Raw genomic sequence first — 17828 nt, 5'->3', positions numbered from 1 at the left:
TTTGCCAGTGGCCACTTCCCCACCCATGTCACTCTTGGATGCCTCTCCTCCTTTGAGGCTCCATTCCTGTTTAGAGAGTCACTCTTAGCTGCTCCACTGTGGCCCTTATGATTATTTATGTGGATTCATTACAGGAAACAAACACTGCAGTGACACCTTACGCAGAAAGCTTTGAATGCAGGAAAGTAGGTATTATAAAAATGTTGGGAGGTTAGAGGGAAGGCTCCAGGCTGGGTTCAGAACTCTAAAGAGATGGCCCTCAGGGAGGACTGCTACCCATGAGGCTGCCATTACAGGCCTGGAGCCCAAGAATGTCCTCAGGCTGCCATCCAGGGATCCTAGGGCTGCAGCCTCCACTGCCTCCTAGCACCCACAAACTCCTCCAGGGGGAACCTTACCTCCCCACCCCTAGTCCAAGGGAATGGAAAATGGTGTCTTCACACACCCAGACTTTCACTATCTTCAGGGGCATCTGAGAGCTGTAGTTGTGAACATTCAGGGGGAAAGGCTTGGAGGGTAAGCAGAGTAGCCCAGTCTCTCTGGACCCTGGCTGGTGATTCCTGCCTGTCCCGCCATCCCCATGGCTCATCTCACCCCAAGCGCTGCTCCTCTTCTGTCAGCTGTGCCGGACAACACCCACAAAAGCCCTTCCAGCTCCTCATGGGCTTCCTCATGGAGACAGGTGATACTCCTCCAAGGGGGTGATGCTTAGTAGAGACTGGAATACATAGGGGACTGGAGGGAGGGGAGGGCGCTAGGGCAGGGGTATCAGTGAGAGGCCTACAGAGGGCGGGGGCTCCCTGAGGAACCAGGAAAGCCAGTGGGTGGTGGGGAGGGGGGAACCAGTTAGAACACTGCAGTCATCCTGTGAGGGAGGGAGCTGGCGTGGAGGGTGAGACAGTGAGTGCTATGGGTCTGAGGGTTACTCAGCAGCAATAGAATATTCTGGACTCAGCGGGACCCCAGTCTCAGCTCTGTCACTTATTCTCTGGGTGACCTTGGGAAAGGGTGAGTCTGTCCAGGCTTCTATGTCAAACTGGGAAGATTATCTGAGGTAATTAAGTGTTTGGTGTGCCTTCCATGTGGGAAACCCATAGATGCCAGCTAGCATTGTAACCTTTATCGTTGCTATCATCATCATCATTACTATTAATAGCACTTAGAATTGGATGAATGTGGGAAAGAGGAAGAGGACCCCAGGATTCTAGCTTGGGGAACCGCTGTTTGCAGAGTTGGCCGTTGAGGGAGGGAAGGAGAGTGGGAGGCCGCTGTGGACTGAGGCCCCTGCTGCTGGGTCTACAGCTCTGACCTGAGGAGGGGCTGCATGGTAGACAGAGGGTGAGGGGATGCCAAGGGAACAGTCCTGCCTGGGTTGGGCAGAAAGGGAAGAGAGGGAATGAGAAATGACTGTGGCACTTCAGTGACACTGGAGGGAGGGAAGGAAGAAGGGAAGGTAGGCAACCAAGCGCCCTAGAGGGAACCCAGGCATGAGAGCCTTGAAGACAAGTGAGAGGTCAGCAGTGTCGAGTGTTCCTCGGGGTCAGATGAGATAGGGCAGAAGGGCTTCTGCTGGGTTTAGTGATGGGAGATAATCAGTGACATCACGGAGGTGGCTTCTGGAGCGTGTGGGCTCATGAAATGGGAATAGCGGCGGGGATACATTCTGAAAGACGAGCTATATTGGGGTGTTAGCTGCAAGGGATGGGGGACAACTCATGATCAATAGTTATTTTTTTAAATGGGGCACACTTGAGCACAGGCTTCCTTTGTAAACGGCAATTCCATTCTTCAGGGTGCGTATGTGCACACGTGTGGGTTTGCATGTGTGTGAGTTACTCAGTCATCTCTGATTCTGTGTGGCCCCATGGACTGTAGCCTGCCGGGCTCCTCTGTCCATGGACTTCTCCAGGCCATTCCCTTCTCCAGGGGATCTTCCCAACCCAGGGATGGAACCCAGGTCTCCCACATTGCAGGCAGATTCTTTACCGCCACAGGGTGCTCATACCCTGGTGCAAACCTGCTGTGCCCTACCCCCAATTTGCCACCAAAGTCTCTGCCTTCAGACTGCAGTCACAAATGAATGATGTGCTGGCTCAGAAGTGGGACAGGTAGGGCAGAGATAGATGAGTTGATAACTTTTTTTCCTAAGGTTTATTTATTTATTTTTTGGCTGTTGTGAGTCTTCATTGCTGCGTGCTGCCTTCTCTAGTTGCAGAGAGTGGGGGCAGCTCTTGGTTGAGATGTGTGGGCTACTCATTGTGGTGGCTTCTCTCGTTGCGGAGCACAGGCTCTAGGCACACGGGCTTCAGTAATTGCAGTGTGTGGACTCAGTAGTTGTGGCTTGTGGGCTCTAGAGAGCAGGCTCAGTAGCTCTGGTGCACAGGCTTAGTTGTTCCACCACATGTGGAGTCCTCCCAGACCAGGGGTCGAACTGGTGTCCCCTGTGTTGCAAGGCAGATTCTTAACCACTGGACCACCAGAGAAGCCCATGAGTTGCTAAGTGTTGAAGTTGGGCAGTGGATATCTGAGAGTTTCTTTTGTACATATTTGAAAAATTTCTATAGTAAAAGATTTTTAAACTTTAGATAGAAAAATTAAATATATATTTAATTTATACATTTATGTACTACATAATATACATGTATTTATAATTGCTGTGTATCATATGTAATGTAATGTTGATGTAAATGATATATACAAATAAGTATATATCAGTATATATCTGACTCTGACCTCCCCTCACAACATGGCAGCCCCTGCCTGCCCCCTAACTACTCTTTTGCCCCCCACAACACTCACTGTCCCCTGCACATCCTGTGTTCTCTTGTTTGTGCATCCTGTCCCCCTAGTAGAAGTGACCTTGTTTTTTCCACCATGAATCCCCAGCTCCTAGAAAAGTATCTAGCACCTAATAAAGGCCTCAGGAGATCCTTGAATGAATGGAGCTCCATTTCACAGAGGGGCAGCTGAAACTCTGCTTAAGTCACAACAGGGGAAGTCAAGGGCACAGCTGGGACTTGAAACCAGGGCTGTTTGGACGCTGAAGTCATTGCCTTGAACCCTTGGAGAAGGTAAGTGGGATGGGGTTCTGGGTATAGACCCAGGAGGATTCCTGACAAGGGGACAAGGAAAGGAGGGAGGCAGGCTGTGGACTTGGTCTTTGCCAAGCAGATGCTAAAGCAGTCCCTTCTCCTGAAAGAGAGGGAAGCTGGCTGAGGAGTCTGCAGGAGCTGTCCATCTGCCCCCAGGGCACCTCAGTCTCAGAGCTGGGCTGGCAACCCACCCTTTCTTCTCTCTTCCTGCTCTGATCCTCTTGGCCCCACCTCCAGGCAGGTTGGGCTAGGTTAAGATTCCCAAGAATAGGACATCTTCCTCTCTGTTTGGCAGTATAGGATCTGATTGGTTCAAGAAGATCCAGCCTACGTGGGAAATAGTGTAGGACCTCCTGCGTCTCGGCCCCTACAGAAGGCCCCTTCCTCTCCTGAGTCAGCTGACCCCAGGGAGCAGTTAGACCTGAGCTGAGAGGTCCTGGGCTCTGCCTCTCATGTACTGCTGGCCCTTCCCAGCCCCAGTTTTGATCAGCTCCTTCATGGATGTGGCATCAATTCCATGTTCTGTTGCTTTATTTTTCTAATTATATTTGTCTTTGTCCCCCAGTGGGAAATGAATGTATGCTCATTATTCATAGAAAATGTGGGAAGACAGAGATTAGAAGAAAGAAAAGGCAATGAATGAGAAACTGCTTTTCTAGTACCGTAACCCCTTCTGGCCCAGGGCCCCCTGGCCCACTAGAGGCCATCAGCTCGGCTCTACAGGGGTTGCTACAGCCAGCTCAGGCCTTCCCACCCTTGTAGGTTTCAGGAAGAGCCCTAGGACCCCCACACTGGTCCAAGTGATGCAGAGAGCGGAGCTGATGATGCTATATTTAATTTTGGCGTCTGCGTCACTGGTGACCACACAGGCAGCATCTGCCCAGGCAGCGCGGGCTGGGGGCGTTTCTGAACGATGCTTTGAGAGAATCACTTTCCACAAGAGAAGACACTCAGGAGGGGAAGGGAGAGAATGCAACAGAAAGTGAGGTCGTAAGTAGAAAATTGCTTCTGGGATTTCAAATGGCTTCGTCATGGGGCCCTCCCTTGCTGCCGAGAAATCAGTTGATCTGGGAAAGTTTGTTGCAAACCCTGTGCTCTGTTGCTTTTGGGTGGAGCCGAGAAATGAGTGAACATAATGAGGCTTTGTGACTTTTATTTTTCAGAGTAGGAGTGGGCAGCGTGTGTGGGAGGGGTGATACAGCCAGCAGTTCTGACACCAGCTTGGACCTCTGGAGAGGCTGGCCCCCTGGCCTGTGTGTGCCCAGCCAGGCCACCCTGGCTGGACACAGTCAGCCTGGACTTGTCCGGGTCTTCTTAGAAGGGAGTCAGCTCAGGGGAGGAGTGGGTTTGGAGTTTGTTCAAACTGACCAGCAAATTCAGATCATGAGCAGAAGGCACTTCCCCATTGATCATAATGAAAAAATGATAAGCTGATGGATTCGATAAACCCCAGCCTTCAAGCCGCTTGGTCACAAGGAAACAAGATTGCAGGCCCTTGTCCTCCTGGGTCCTGAGCAGTTCAGACGGCCAACCTCAGAGAAACCCCCAAGGTGACTCGGAATGTTTTCTGACGCCTCATCTGAGCAGCAAACAGAGGTGTGTTGCATCAAGTTCACTGGAAACCCGAGTGTGTGTCTCACTTCTCACTTGAGCCCCAGCCCCTCTTCTAGTGAAACCTCCCAGGCCTGGGGTTCCTGGGTTGCCAAGGGGCTCCCCACCCTGGGCCCCACCACTGCATCTCCCTCCCACTCACCAAGCATTCTATCTCTTCCGATGCCCCTTCTCTGGGCCCTGCTTGGGGTTTACCTTGTGCATGAAAGATGTGAGACCATGTGGTTAGAGAAAACTTCCAGCAAGTACCCAGCGGGTCAGTCCCCAGGTGGTGATGCTCCCAGCCACAAGAGCTGACACATACCTTTTTTTCCCCTCTTTCTTCCTTATCTCATTCCTGACCGGCCCACCTTCCTGTTGCCAGCAGCAGAGACTTGATTCTGTGGCTCTGTGAGGTCTGTCATCCCTGGAAGCCCCCAGCCCCCTCCAGGTCACCGTGCACCCCTGGAGACTACAGGCCCCTCAGGAAACAAGTCTCAGAGGAGGTGCAGGCAGGGAGCTTCGGTGGTTGAGGATGTGTCGCACTGTGGACCCCTAGTGGTGGGGTCCAGGCAGCCCTGTCGGGATGTGCATCTTGCAGCCGGGCCCTCCTGCATGTGTGGTGTGGGAAACCCTAAGGGGTCCTCCTCTACGTCAGCCTCTGTTCCAGCCTTTGTTCTCAAGAAATTCACGTGGAATTTTCACTGGAAGTCTTTTCATCTCTATTTTGGACAGACAGTTCAATGCCCTGCTTGAGCAGGGAGGATGTGGGTCAAAGGTGATGCCACCAGAGATCACTAAGAGATCACTAAGTATTGTGTTAAAAAAGAAAAAAAAAAAAAAATCACCCTGGAGAAGGAAATGGCAACCTGCTCCAGTGTTCTTGCCTGGAAAATTCCATGGACAGAAGAGCCTGGTGGGTTACAGTTCATGGGGTTGCAAAGAGTTGGCTGCGACAGCATATCAGCACATACTCTGATGTAAAATGGTTGTTTCCTTTTGTATTCCTACCAGAAGAGTTTGGGGCTTCCAGTTCTTCCATATCCTTGCCAATATGATTAATCTTTTTTAAACTTTTGACTTTTAAATAAATGTGTAGCATTAAAAAGATCAATCTTCCATAAATAATACTCTTTTGACTTCAAAATCTTCAAATTTCTGGATCAAGGAGAATGGCAGAGATCTCACTCCTACTCCCACCTGACATTCGAGCTTCCTCCCTCCCAGGGTAGAGCACCCTTCTCCAGACGCCATTGTTTTGTTGTTCAGTCGCTAAGTTGTGTCCGACTCTCTGCAACTCCATGGGCTGCACACCATTCTTTAAAGACTTATTTCTGCTGCTCAGCTTGGAGTACGTGTGGTGGCTTGGTCATCACTGTCCCGGTCTGGGGAGGTGCAGGCCTCAGGCAGTCCTCGGCAAATGCGGTGGCGCTTGACAGGTTCTGAGACCTCTTGGGTGCAGAGACTGTTGGTTCCCACCTTGGACAGCCCATGGGATACTCAGCGCCCGTGCCCAGTCCCAGGTCTTCTCTCTCTGGACTGAGCATCCCTAGGTCCCTACACAGTGGATTGTGGCTTCCTCCCTCACCTCTGTCTGGGTGCACATGAGGGGTTCCCTCTATTTGAGAGTGGCCCCTGGAGCGGTGCACTGCGGCCTTCTGCACCCTGGACAGGTCCTGCCACGGTCTCTGTTGCCTGAATCAAGCACGGCAGAAACTCTCACTGCTTCCGAGTGACTGTCTCCACTGACTTGTGAGCATCACTGTAGATGTTCCCACAGGGTTCTGGGCTCTGCAGGAAGTGTGCCTGCCTTCCACTCAGCATCTGAGACTGGTCTCTAATGACCCACCACCTATTGCAAGAAGCATCTTGTGCTTCCAGAGATGCACAGTGTGAACCATGGCTGATGGGTATGCCCATTAGCTGTGGCTTGCTGTGGCCGGCTGTTTCCTGCCTTCCATGTGCTGGCCTTGACTGAAGGAGAAGCAAAAAGACCTGCTTAGGGGAGCAGTGTCTGACCCAGGCCCCGCAACCTTGGCTCTCCACCCCGGTCACTCCACAGTCCAGGGGCCACAAGTCAGTGGCACTCTTTGTTCACAGAGATGGGTGTGTGCACTGTCTCATGACAGGAGGTGTCCAGACAGTGAATGGGCTGTCCCTGGAGAGTAAGCAGCGACTTACCCATCAGGGGAGGCGCCCACATAAGCTGGTGAAAATATTATAAAGGTCTTGGATTCAGGCCAGATGGCATTTAGACAGAGGAAGGCAGGGTAGTTAAATGTGCGAGCTGTGGAGCTGGAGTGAGTTTGGGGTTCACACCCTGGCATTGCTCCTGACCAGCTGTGGGACCTTTGGTAAGCCACCTGCTCTTCCCTGAACATCATGGTGTGATACCAGAAGGCGAGTGGGTGGTGCCAGACACAGGCTGGCCACCCATCAAGAGCTGTGGTCATGAGACCACTTCCGAGGTCTCTGTCTGCTCCAGACATCCTCTTTGAACCCCGACACCCTGGCCCATGCTTCCTCTGCCTCCCTGTGGGTGGTGGTGGGGGACTTCCTCCTGGCCAGGTCTCTTCTCCCCAAGGGGTCTGCTTGTGTTCTTTCAGCCTAGGTCTCGTCCCTCACTCCCCCTCCACTCCTCCAGCTGGCCTGCTTCCCAGAGAGCTCCTCAGAGTTTTAAGAACACAGGTCAGTATCCCCAAAAGGCCAAAATAAAAGGCAAACACCATCGGTTCTCTTGTCACCATCTTTATTTTAGCTTTTAGCTTGACAAAATAAATGAAACAATTTATTCAGTGACCCCCCCACTCAGTCCACACATACCATATGCAGTGTTCTAGACTTCTATATATTATTAACTCTTTGATAACATATTTTAATACTTAACTTTAAATACTAGGAAAAATAATAAATTACTTGGCTGAGGGCCCACTGCTGGCTGTCAGACAAGAGTGGCTACTCTGGCCCTCTCTCCTGTCCCCTGCCTTGGCCCCAGGACCCTAGTGAGGTAGCAGAAGTTTGCATGCAGTACTTACTGCCAGGGATTCCTAATGCCCACTGCTTTAGTGCTGGATCCCCAAGTCTCCAAGCCCTTGGCTCCAAGTTCTGGCAGTAACAGTCCCTCCTAATCCCAGTACAGACAAAAAGACTTGTTTAAATAACACACAGTAATAAATAAGGCCAAGAAGGAAGATGCCTGGGCTGCTCTCTGCCTCAGTTGCCCCTGTGTAAAGCAGGTGTCTCCTCCACCAGGTGTCTAAAAAACACTATAGTTTGTTCTGAGGAGGGGGAGGTCTTGTAGGGCAAGGTCCACCCTTGTCCACCAAGCTCGGAGTCCTGGATGGAGGAGGCCTGCTGGGCTGAGCCCCGGATATCAAGGCACAGGGCAGCTGAAGTTGGCTAGGCTCAAGGCAGGCAGCACAGGCTCAAGTCTAAGCTAAGGACATCTTATCCCCCCTCCCTAACCCTCCTTTAGTCTCCCCAAGAAATTTCTGACATCTGAAAGAAAAATAAATCTGCAACTTAGATAGTCAGGATCTGCCTCTGCAGATAATAATGCTAGCTTTTCATGTTTCAGTTTTAACTTCCATTGCGAAAAGCCATCCTTGAATGTCTGAGCAGGTCTTCTAAGAACTGGGCCACTTCAATTTTGGTGTCTCGGACGTACTCACTGGAAACCTGCTGCAAGGCAAAGAGGCCAGCGTGTTGGTGGGAGGCCAGAGTGAGGACGATCAGCATCCTTCAGGGGCTTTCCGCTCACCTGCTGGTTCATTCTTCACAAAAGCCCCCATGAGGTGGGTACTGTTATCACCCACATTTTACAGATGTGGGACTGAATGAAGCTCAGGTAGGAGTTGGGAGCCCTCAAGCCCATGTCTTGGAAATCCCAAAGCCATGTCCCTGCTTCCACAGTGGACCCACCCCTTTGTGGACACCTGCCTCCGATGCTCAGCCAGGTTCCTCTGGGGCTCCCTGGGTGAGTCCAGGGCTGGCAGAAGTGGGTGCCAGGTCAAAGGACAGGGGGCCTTACCTTAGCTGAGGGCTTGTGAGGACAGAGCGCACTCAGCATCCTCTTGGTCCTCTGGATGACACTGCAGTTGGAGATGCTGATCAGGGAGTCCAGGGCTGCACAGTACTGTGGGGGTGGGGGGAAACACCGGGGAGTCAGGCGGCACGTTCAGTGAGTCTGTAGGAGGAGGGGACCTGAGCGGCCCAGCGGAGACAGGTCTGGGTGGTGGGGGAGCCCAGATTATGAGGGGGCAGAGAGTGGCTCTTGAAGCTTGCTTGGAACCCCCCAGTTGTGTGAGCAAGGCTCAGAAATGACCTCAGAGGGCTGCAGCCCTGGCCACATCCCTGCGGTGTTGGGGGGTCCTTACCATGCTGTTTGTCAGGTTGAGGCTCCACACCATGCTGCCGTTGCACAGTGGCACCTGAGGGGGCAAAGGACAGCGAGCTGAGTGCTGGCAGGGTCTCAGGCCAGGCCTCCACAGGGATCAGGCCCCACAAACATTCCCAGGACAGCAGCGGCAGACCTGGGACCTTCAGTGTTCCCGAGCTTAATTTCTTGCTCTGCACAGTGGGGGAGACCCACTGTCCAGGGACTTAGAACTGAGAGAGAAATACTGAGTGACACAACCAGTAAGGGACAAGCCTGTGTGAAGCTTGCCGTAGCCAGAGTGGGAGGACAGGTGACACGGGCCGGCTGACGGGGACTGCAGGGAAGGCCCAGGGCAGGGTAGGGTGAGGGCAGAGGTGGCCAGGCCAATCTGATGGGAGGTGACGGGAGTCTAGTCTGGAAACAACCTGCCTTCTGAATTGGGGCAGTTCAGAGCATGGGCACTCTGGTGTCAACCAGTACTGGCTTGAATCTGACTTTTGTCATTTAACCTCACTGATGCTTAGTCAATAAAATGGGGTATCGTGCCTGTCTCCTGAGGTGGTTGGCAGCGATGTTATAAGATGTAAAGCCCCAGAAATGGGCCTGGCACATTATTGGTGCTCAGAAAGTGTGGGCCCTCAGCACTGGGGAGAGGAGCTGACCCCACTAAGGGATTCTTCCATGAGGGTGGGCTTAACTAAGATGCTGTGAATAATGACTCCATTGCGGCGTTCAGATCTAGTTGGCAAATGCCAAATAGTTCTAGGAGGGTGCCAGCTCTCCTCTTCTTTCCTCTGTTCCAAAACCACTGAGCAGGAGCTGACCATGGCAGGCAGGGCCAGGCCAGGGGAGCAAGTGGTCCCTGAGGGCTCTGCCATATTCCTTCATGGATCCATCCATACTGCTGCACTTCACCCCTAGCCTGGCCCTTCTCCCTCAAGGCCAGACTCACCTTGCAGTCCTCCGGGCTTCTTCCTTGAGAGCCCCTCACCCCTGCACCCTCAGAGCTGGGACCCTGGCCCACAGGCACTCACCTTCTGGTTCTGGGTGATATTAACCAGCTCTTCAATGAGCTCCTTGAGGGCTGGAGAGGAAGGCAAAGGCCCCGGGGAGGTGAGGCCACCAAAGCAGGTAAGAACAATGACCGCGGTCAATAAGAGCGCCATGGAGCCTAGAACAGCACAGGAAGAACTGAGAAGCGGACACATAGGCTGGCCTAAGCTGAGTGTCTGTGGCCTTAGCCTCTTGTGGCAGCTTTTATAGGCCCAAGTGGTGACGCCTCACACCCTGGTCTCCGCTTTGTCGGGCACTATCTACAAACCACATCTTTACTCATCTTAATTTTACTTTGTGGAAAATCCAGTGTCGCATAAAGGAAAGAATTTGATTTCTTGTGGACTTATTACTGAGAAGGGTCAAGGGCAGTTTCGAGATCTGGATGAACTTACTGCAGAGGTGAATGAGAGGACCCCGAGGGCAGCCCCATGTCAACTATGCTAGCTGGAACTCCAGCACTTTTAGCAAGTGCCCACCCAGCTCCTGTCCGCAGATCCCTTTGGGTCACCAGAATCGCTGGAGAGACAGTGCTCTGATCACAGTCTATCAGATGTGGGAATCTGGGGGGATTATTTTTTCATTGAACAGTTCTGTTACATTACCAAATCAATGCTTGCTCTGGATACAAAATTCAAACAGGATAAAAGAAGAGTGATGTTCATTTCTTTTAACCGATCTGATTCCCTGCTGCCCCAGTGTGGGAAGGACTGGAATTTCAGATTCCCAGGTTTCCATTGAAAGATCCAGTCATATTCAGGGATCCTTGCGGGAACTTTCCTTTGGAAGGTTGTTTTGCTGATAACTCTCAGTATGTGCAGCCTGGACGCTGGGTGCCACACCCAGCCTTCAGTGTGGGTTCATCTTGCTGGGAAACCTTCAGAGAGCGGCACTGGCAGGAGGTGGACCCAGCCTTTGCCCTGGGGAGGACCTGTTGGAGAGTAGCTGTCCCCACTGCCACTGAGACCTGGGGCAACCCCCTCCCTGCATCCGTATCTGCGAGACCAACCTGTGCTCTCTGATCGTCAGGTTTGCTTTGCAGACTGAAGGCTGTGGAGGGTGACTCCTGGGCCTGCCCCCACTCTGGGGTCCCTGTGGGCCGCCCACCCCCTGAAGGGACACTGGAAGGGTAGCCACTTCCCGGTTCTCCCCTCATTTCTCTAGAAGTCCTTCAGAAACTCGTGCAACTGAGGTACCAGTATTTGCCTATCAGGTGCTGATGTCAAGCTTGCTCCTTCACCCACTTCCTCCCCTAAGCCAGTGCCTCCCCCACTAGGCCCCCTCTCTGCTCTGGCTGCCTCTCTGTCCTATGCCAGTGGGGCTTAACCTCCTCACAAGGGTCCTCTAAGGGACGCTGGGCTGTCGCTCCTGCTCAGAAGAGAAAGCCCAGCCTCGCCTCACCCACCCTCTCCTCTCACTGGTAACATGGTTCTTACCCTCTCTTCTCTCCCAGCCCCAGGCTTCCCAGCATAACTGCAGACCCTAAAGACCTGGAAGCCAGGCCCTGCCTTTTGTGGCTCGCCCATGCCTGGAGTGCTGCCACCTGCTTGTGGGACCTCAGTTTCTTCTTCTGCGGAACAGGGTCAGTAGCATCTCCTTGGGGAGGGGGGTCTCTGTGTTGGGGGAAGGAGTGGGGAACCACCATGGCCTGCGCCAGGATGAGTGGAATGCCCCCTCCCCATACGAACAGCACAACCAAGCGGGGAGCGGTGGGCAGGGGCGCCCCCGCGCGTAGGCGTAGGAGAAGGCCCGCGGTCGCAGCGATGCCCCGGAGATAGGCGACGCCTTATGTAATGGGAGATGGGGCTGATAAACGGGATCCGCGCAGCTTGGGTCCCCTCTGGCCGCAGGCGTCGGCCGGTGAAGAAGGGAGGGGTAGGAGTGCAGGCTCGCTTCTCCGCCGAGCCGCGAAGCACCCACTCTTGCCCCCTGCCCTGGTCCACGAGTGCTGGAGGCCTGACGAGAGAGTGGCAAGGGTGGGAGCAAGCGGGCTGAGCGCCAGGCTGGGTCAGGGTGCCTGTGCGCACCAGCTAGGGGATGGCGCCTATATCCCCAGGGCAGGGGAATCTTGCCGGGACACAACCGAGCTGCCCGCCCCTCCTGAGCTGGCCCTCAGCCCCCGGCGAGCCCCTGCTGGTTAGTCAGTCGGACCGTGATGCTGTTTTGTTTTCAGCGGGGCTCGGTTGATGTCCCGAATCATTGCAATAAACACAACTACAGAAGTGCTGCTCCGGGCACTTGACACACGTGACTTGCAACTCTCCACCAGCCACTGCGTTGGGCCGCCAGGTCGGCTCTTACAGGAGCAGAACCCAGCACTCGGCGTGTAGGAGCCAGCCCAGATCCGTGGCCAGGGAAGGGCAGGCTCACAAGCCTCACTGCCCAGCTCTCACCACAGATGGGACTAATGGGGTTGGGACATCCTTCACTGGGACCAGCCTACCCTGCGCGAAGTTTTGAAAAACTTCCTTTATCAATTCCGTACCTTCCCCCCCAAATTTGTTTCTGCGTCAGTGGGAATAAGGGTTAGGCAAGTTGTTTTAATAATGTAAAATTTCTAACTTAATAGATTTTCTTTTTTATGAAAGTTATACGTGCATGTAATTTTTTAAATCAAACAATTTGAGGAGGTTTATTGTGAAAAATAGCACTTTTGAGACTTTCCCCATTGGTCTGCGAGTCTGGTGAGTGAGGCGCTGAGTGCCCTACTTTGTTCCCTGCAGTCTTTTTACAAGTGTTTGCATAGCTGACAGCCTTTGAAGAGAGAGTATCTTCTGAAGCAAAAAGCGGGCAGGCTTAAATATCCATTATAGCAGTTCAGGTTGTCTAAGCTCAGACTTCTTATCTTATAAAGCAACTCACTGTGTGCACAGGTACCTTATGGCTCTCTTGACATTACTCTGTGAGAACTGGGGTTCAGGGAACCTAAAAGAGATAATACTCTTGGAACGTCGCTGGTGGTCCGGTGGTTAAGACTCTGCCTTCCAATGCAGGGAGTGCACATGCCTTGTGGCCAAAAAACCAGAACATAAACCAGAAGCAATGTTGTAACAAATTCAATAAAGACCTTAAACATAGTCCACATTAAAAAAAAAATCTCAAAAAAAGATATTACCCTAATACTTGCGCTTCGTCTAATAAACTGTTCTTTGTCTCTGATCTGGGAGTCCTATGTCTTCTGCCAGCCTCCATGAAACCATGGCAAGCTGACTGGTTAGCATGCTGCTGCTGCTGCTAAGTCACTTCAGTCGTGTCCGACTCTGTGTGACCCCATAGACGGCAGCCCACCAGGCTCCCCCGTCCCTGGGATTCTCCGGGCAAGAACACTGGAGTGGGTTGCCATTTCCTTCTCCAATGTGTGAAAGTGAAAAGGTTAGCATGCAAGTGGGATAAAAATCTCAGAGCCTTCAGTTCTGACAAGCAATTCCCCGCCTCCTCGTTGGCCTCCAGAGGAACCATGACCTTAACTATTTCTTTTGGTGTTTACCTCCTCCATGTTTCTAGGTTTCTTGGTTTTCAGATGCAGGCATTATCTGTGGTTTACAGTGAATATTTAATTCTTTCTCCTCCTTGCCATCCTTCTTCCATTGCATCATTCCTTTTTTTTTTTCTCATTCTACCAGTATACATAGATCATAATTTGGGTTGGTCAAAAGTTTTATTGTTTGCTTAATTATGCTAATATATTCTCTGCTAAAGCATATAATTAAGATTCATTTTCTCTCAAAACTTTTTTTCTAATAATAATAGTCTTTGTCCATTTGCTTAGTTTGCATAATGTCCCTCTCAGTGATTTAATCTTAAATTCTCAGCCACTTACATAAATCTCCTTGCAAAAGATTTGGGTAAATCAGTTATTCTCACAATTTCATCTTCTCAAGAAAGTCTCACCTAGAGCCTGCTGACCTGCTCTGATATGGACACTGCCATCTGCCATGGGAATTCCCGTCTCCTGTTTCCTTTGTGGCTCTCCTATTCCTTGTTTCCCTGGTCTTCCTCTTTCTTGGGAGGAACACATCCAAAAAAATACAGAACTTCAGAAAAGAAGTAATTTTCCTTTAGAATTTTGAATACCTGTGCTGTTGTCTCTTAGCTTCCAATATTGCTGTTCAGAAGTTCAATAACATTTTGAATCCAGATCTTTTCTCACTCTCCTTCTGGAAATTTGTAGGAAAATTTCTTGGGTTCCCATGCTCCAAATTTCACAATGATGTTTCTTGATGTGGCTCTGTTTTCATCTGTGATGCCAGACATAGTGGGCTCTTTCAAACAAGCATGTTGCTAAGTTTTAGGAAATTTTCTTTCTTTAAAATTTTTTTTAAAAATTAAAATATAGTTGATTTACCATATTTGGTTAGTTTCAGATGTACAGCAAAGTGATTTGGTTGTACATATAACCTCTTTTAAAAAAATCTTTTCCATTATGCTGTATTTAAAGATATTGAATATAGCTCTCTGTGCTATACAGTAAATCCTTGTTGATTATCTAATTTATGTATAGTAATGTGTATCTGTTAATTCCATACTCCTAATTTATCCTTCCCTATCCTTCCACTTAGGTAACCATGAGTTTGTTTTCTGTGTCTGTGGGTCTGTTTCTGTTTTGTAAATAATTCATTTGTACTGTTTTTTAGATTCCATATTTAAGTGATGTCATAATATTTGTATCTCTCTGACTTACTTCTCTTAGTGTGATAATCTCTAGGTCTATCCATCTTTCTACAAATGGCATTGTTTCATTCTCTTTAACGGCCCAGAAGCCTTCCACTGAAGCGACTTAGCAGCAGCAGCCTTCCACTGTGTATATGCACCACATCTTCTTTATCCATTCACTGTCCTTGGTCACTTAGGTTGCTTTCATGTCCTGGCTATTGTAAATAGTGCTGCAATGCACATTGGGGTGCATGTATCTTTTCAAATTAGCTTTTGTCTTTTCTGGATATATGCCCAGGAGTGGATTGCTAGATCATCTGGTGACTCTATTTTTAGTTTTCCATAGTGACTGCACCAATTTACATTCCCACCAACATTGTAGAAGGGTTCCCTTTTCTCCACATCCTCTCTAGCTTTTATTATTTGTAGACTTCTTGATGATGGCCATTCTGATAAGGAATTTTAAACCTCTTATTATTATTTTATTTTTAAAAATTATTGTAAAGCTATTGCTGTTTTACAAAATTTTATTTTTTTTTAATTTTTTTTTAAAAAGAATTTTATTAAAAAAGCACAAATGCAAAGAAATGAACAGAGGAAAATTTATGCGTCGAACCTGGACTGGTCACTTATGATAATATACATGCTACAATTCCATTCTCTCCAATCATTCCACCTTCACCCTCTCCCACAGAGTCCCAAAGACTGTTCTAAATGCCTATGTCTCTTTTGCAGTCTCTTATACAGGGTTCAGTTTTAGATTCTTGGCAAAATTGAGTAGAAAGTATAGAAAGTTTCTGTATGCTCCTTAATCTCACACATACGTCACCAACATCCCCCATCAGAGTATATTCATTACAACTGATGAACCTACATGAACACATCATTATCACACAGAGTCCATAGTTTACTTTAGGGTTCACTCTTTGTGTTGTACATTCTATGGGTTTTAACAAATGTATAATGTTGTGTGTTCACCGCCACACACACACATAGTAGTTTAATTGCACTAAATATTCACCCTATCTTCACTCTAACCCCTGGCTACCACTGATCTCTCTACTGTTTCTATAGCTGTGCCTTTTCCAGAATCAGATAGTTGGAATCATACAACATATAGCCTTTTCAGATTGACTTCTTTCACCTAGTAATATGCATTTATGGTTCCTCCAAGTCTTTTCATGGCTTGACAGCTCATTTCCTTTTAGCATGGAATAATATTCTGTTGTCTGGATGTACCAAGTTTATTTATCCATTTATTGGACTGCAAGGAGATCCAACCAGTCCATTCTAAAGGAGATCAATCCTGGGTGTTCATTGGAAGGACTGATGCTGAAGCTGAAACTACAATACTTTGGCCACCTCATGCGACGAGTTGACTCACTGGAAAAGACTCTGATGCTAGGAAAGGTTGGGGGTGGGAGGAGAAGGGGACGACCGAGAATGAGATGGCTGGATGGCATCACCGACTCTGTGGGCATGAGTTTGAGTGAACTCCGAGAGTTGGTGATGGACAGGGAGGCCTGGCGTGCTGTGATTCGTGGGGTCACGGAGAGTCGGACACGACTGAGCGAATGAACTGAACTGAACTGATCTACAGAAGGATATCTTGGTTGCATCAGGTTTGACTAAATATGAATAAAACTGCTATAAACATCCACGTGCAGATTTTTGTGTGGACACAAGTTTTCAATTTATTTGCATAAGTACAAAGGAATGCAGTTACTAGATCATATATGGTAAGAGTATGTTTAATTTTGTAGGAAACTGTCAGAGTGTCTTCCAAAGTGGCTGTACCATTTTGCATTGCCACCAGCATCAAATGAGAATTCCCATTGTTTCACATCCTCATGAGAATTTGGTGGTATCAGTGTTTTGGATATTGACCATTCTTATGGGTATGTAATGGTTTGGTTGCTTAGTCGTGTCCGACTCTTTGTGACCCCATGGACTGCAGCACACCAGGCCTCCCTGTCCATCACCAACTCCCGGAGTTTACCCAAACTCATGTCCGTTGAGTTGGTGATGCCATCCAACAATCTCATCCTTTGTTGTCCCCTTCTCCTCCTGCCTTCAATCTTTCCCAGCATCAAGGTCTTTTCCAGTGGGTCAGCTCTTCGCATCAGGTGGCCAAAGTATTGGGAGTTTCAACTTCAACATCAGTCCTTCCAATGAACACTCAGGACTGATCTCCTTTAGGATGGACTGGTTTGATCTCCTTGCAGTCCAAGGGACTCTCAGAGTCTTCTCCAACACCACAGTTCAAAAGCATCAATTCTTCAGTGCTCAGCTTTCTTTATAGTCCAACTCTCACATCCATACATGACTACTGGAAAAACCATAACCTTGACTAGACAGACCTTTGTTGGCAAAGTAACATCTCTGCTTTTTAATATGCGTCTATGTTGGTCATAACTTTTCTTCCAAGAAGCAAGCATCTTTTAATTTCAAGGCTGCAGTCACCATTTGCAGTGATTTATGAGCCCAAAAAAATAAAGTCTGTCACTGTTCACACTGTTTCCCCATCTATTTGCCATGAAGTGATGGGACTGGATGCCATGATCTTAGTTTTCTGAATGTTGAGCTTTAAGCTAACTTTTTCACTCTCCTCTTTCACTTTCATCAAGAGGCTGTTTAGTTCTTCTTCACTTTCTGCCATAAGGGTCATCTGCATATCTGAAGTTATTCTAACACAATGAAACTATGAGCCATGCCGTGTAGGGCCACCCAAGACAGACAGGTCATGGTGGAGAGTTCTGACAAAATGTGGTCCGCTGGAGAAGGGAATGGCAAACCACTTCAGTATTCTTGCCTTGAGAACCCCATGAACAGTATGAAAAGGCAAAAAGATAGGATACTGAAAGATGAACTCCCCAGGTCAGTAGGTGCCCAATATGCTACTGGAGATCAGTGGAGAAATGACTCCAGAAAAAACGAAGAGACAGAGCCAAAGCAAAAACAACACCCAGTTGTGGATATGACTGGTGATGGAAGCATTGTCTGATGCTGTAAAGAGCAATATTGCATAGGAACCTGGAATGTTAGGTCCATAAATGAAGGAA

At 49.3% G+C, this 17828-nt stretch overlaps 1 protein-coding gene across 1 annotated transcript; it reads right to left on the bottom strand.

Moving 5' to 3' along the window:
- Positions 1-8261: 8261 nt before the first annotated feature.
- Positions 8262-10226, bottom strand: IL13 (interleukin 13). Its single transcript, XM_088839311.1, has 4 exons — positions 10095-10226; positions 9059-9112; positions 8713-8817; positions 8262-8360 (listed from the first exon to the last, which is right to left on the bottom strand). Exons 1-4 carry the CDS (start codon positions 10224-10226, stop codon positions 8262-8264), a joined length of 390 nt encoding a protein of 129 aa, XP_088695437.1.
- Positions 10227-17828: the final 7602 nt, after the last annotated feature.

The sequence above is a fragment of the Moschus berezovskii genome, chromosome 8 (assembly GCF_049115385.1).
Source record: "Moschus berezovskii isolate FMDL1 chromosome 8, NW_MosBer_1.0, whole genome shotgun sequence".
NCBI lineage: Eukaryota > Metazoa > Chordata > Mammalia > Artiodactyla > Moschidae > Moschus > Moschus berezovskii.
The sequence above is the reverse complement of the archived record's forward strand: the minus strand, read 5'-3'. Positions and strand labels throughout refer to the sequence as shown.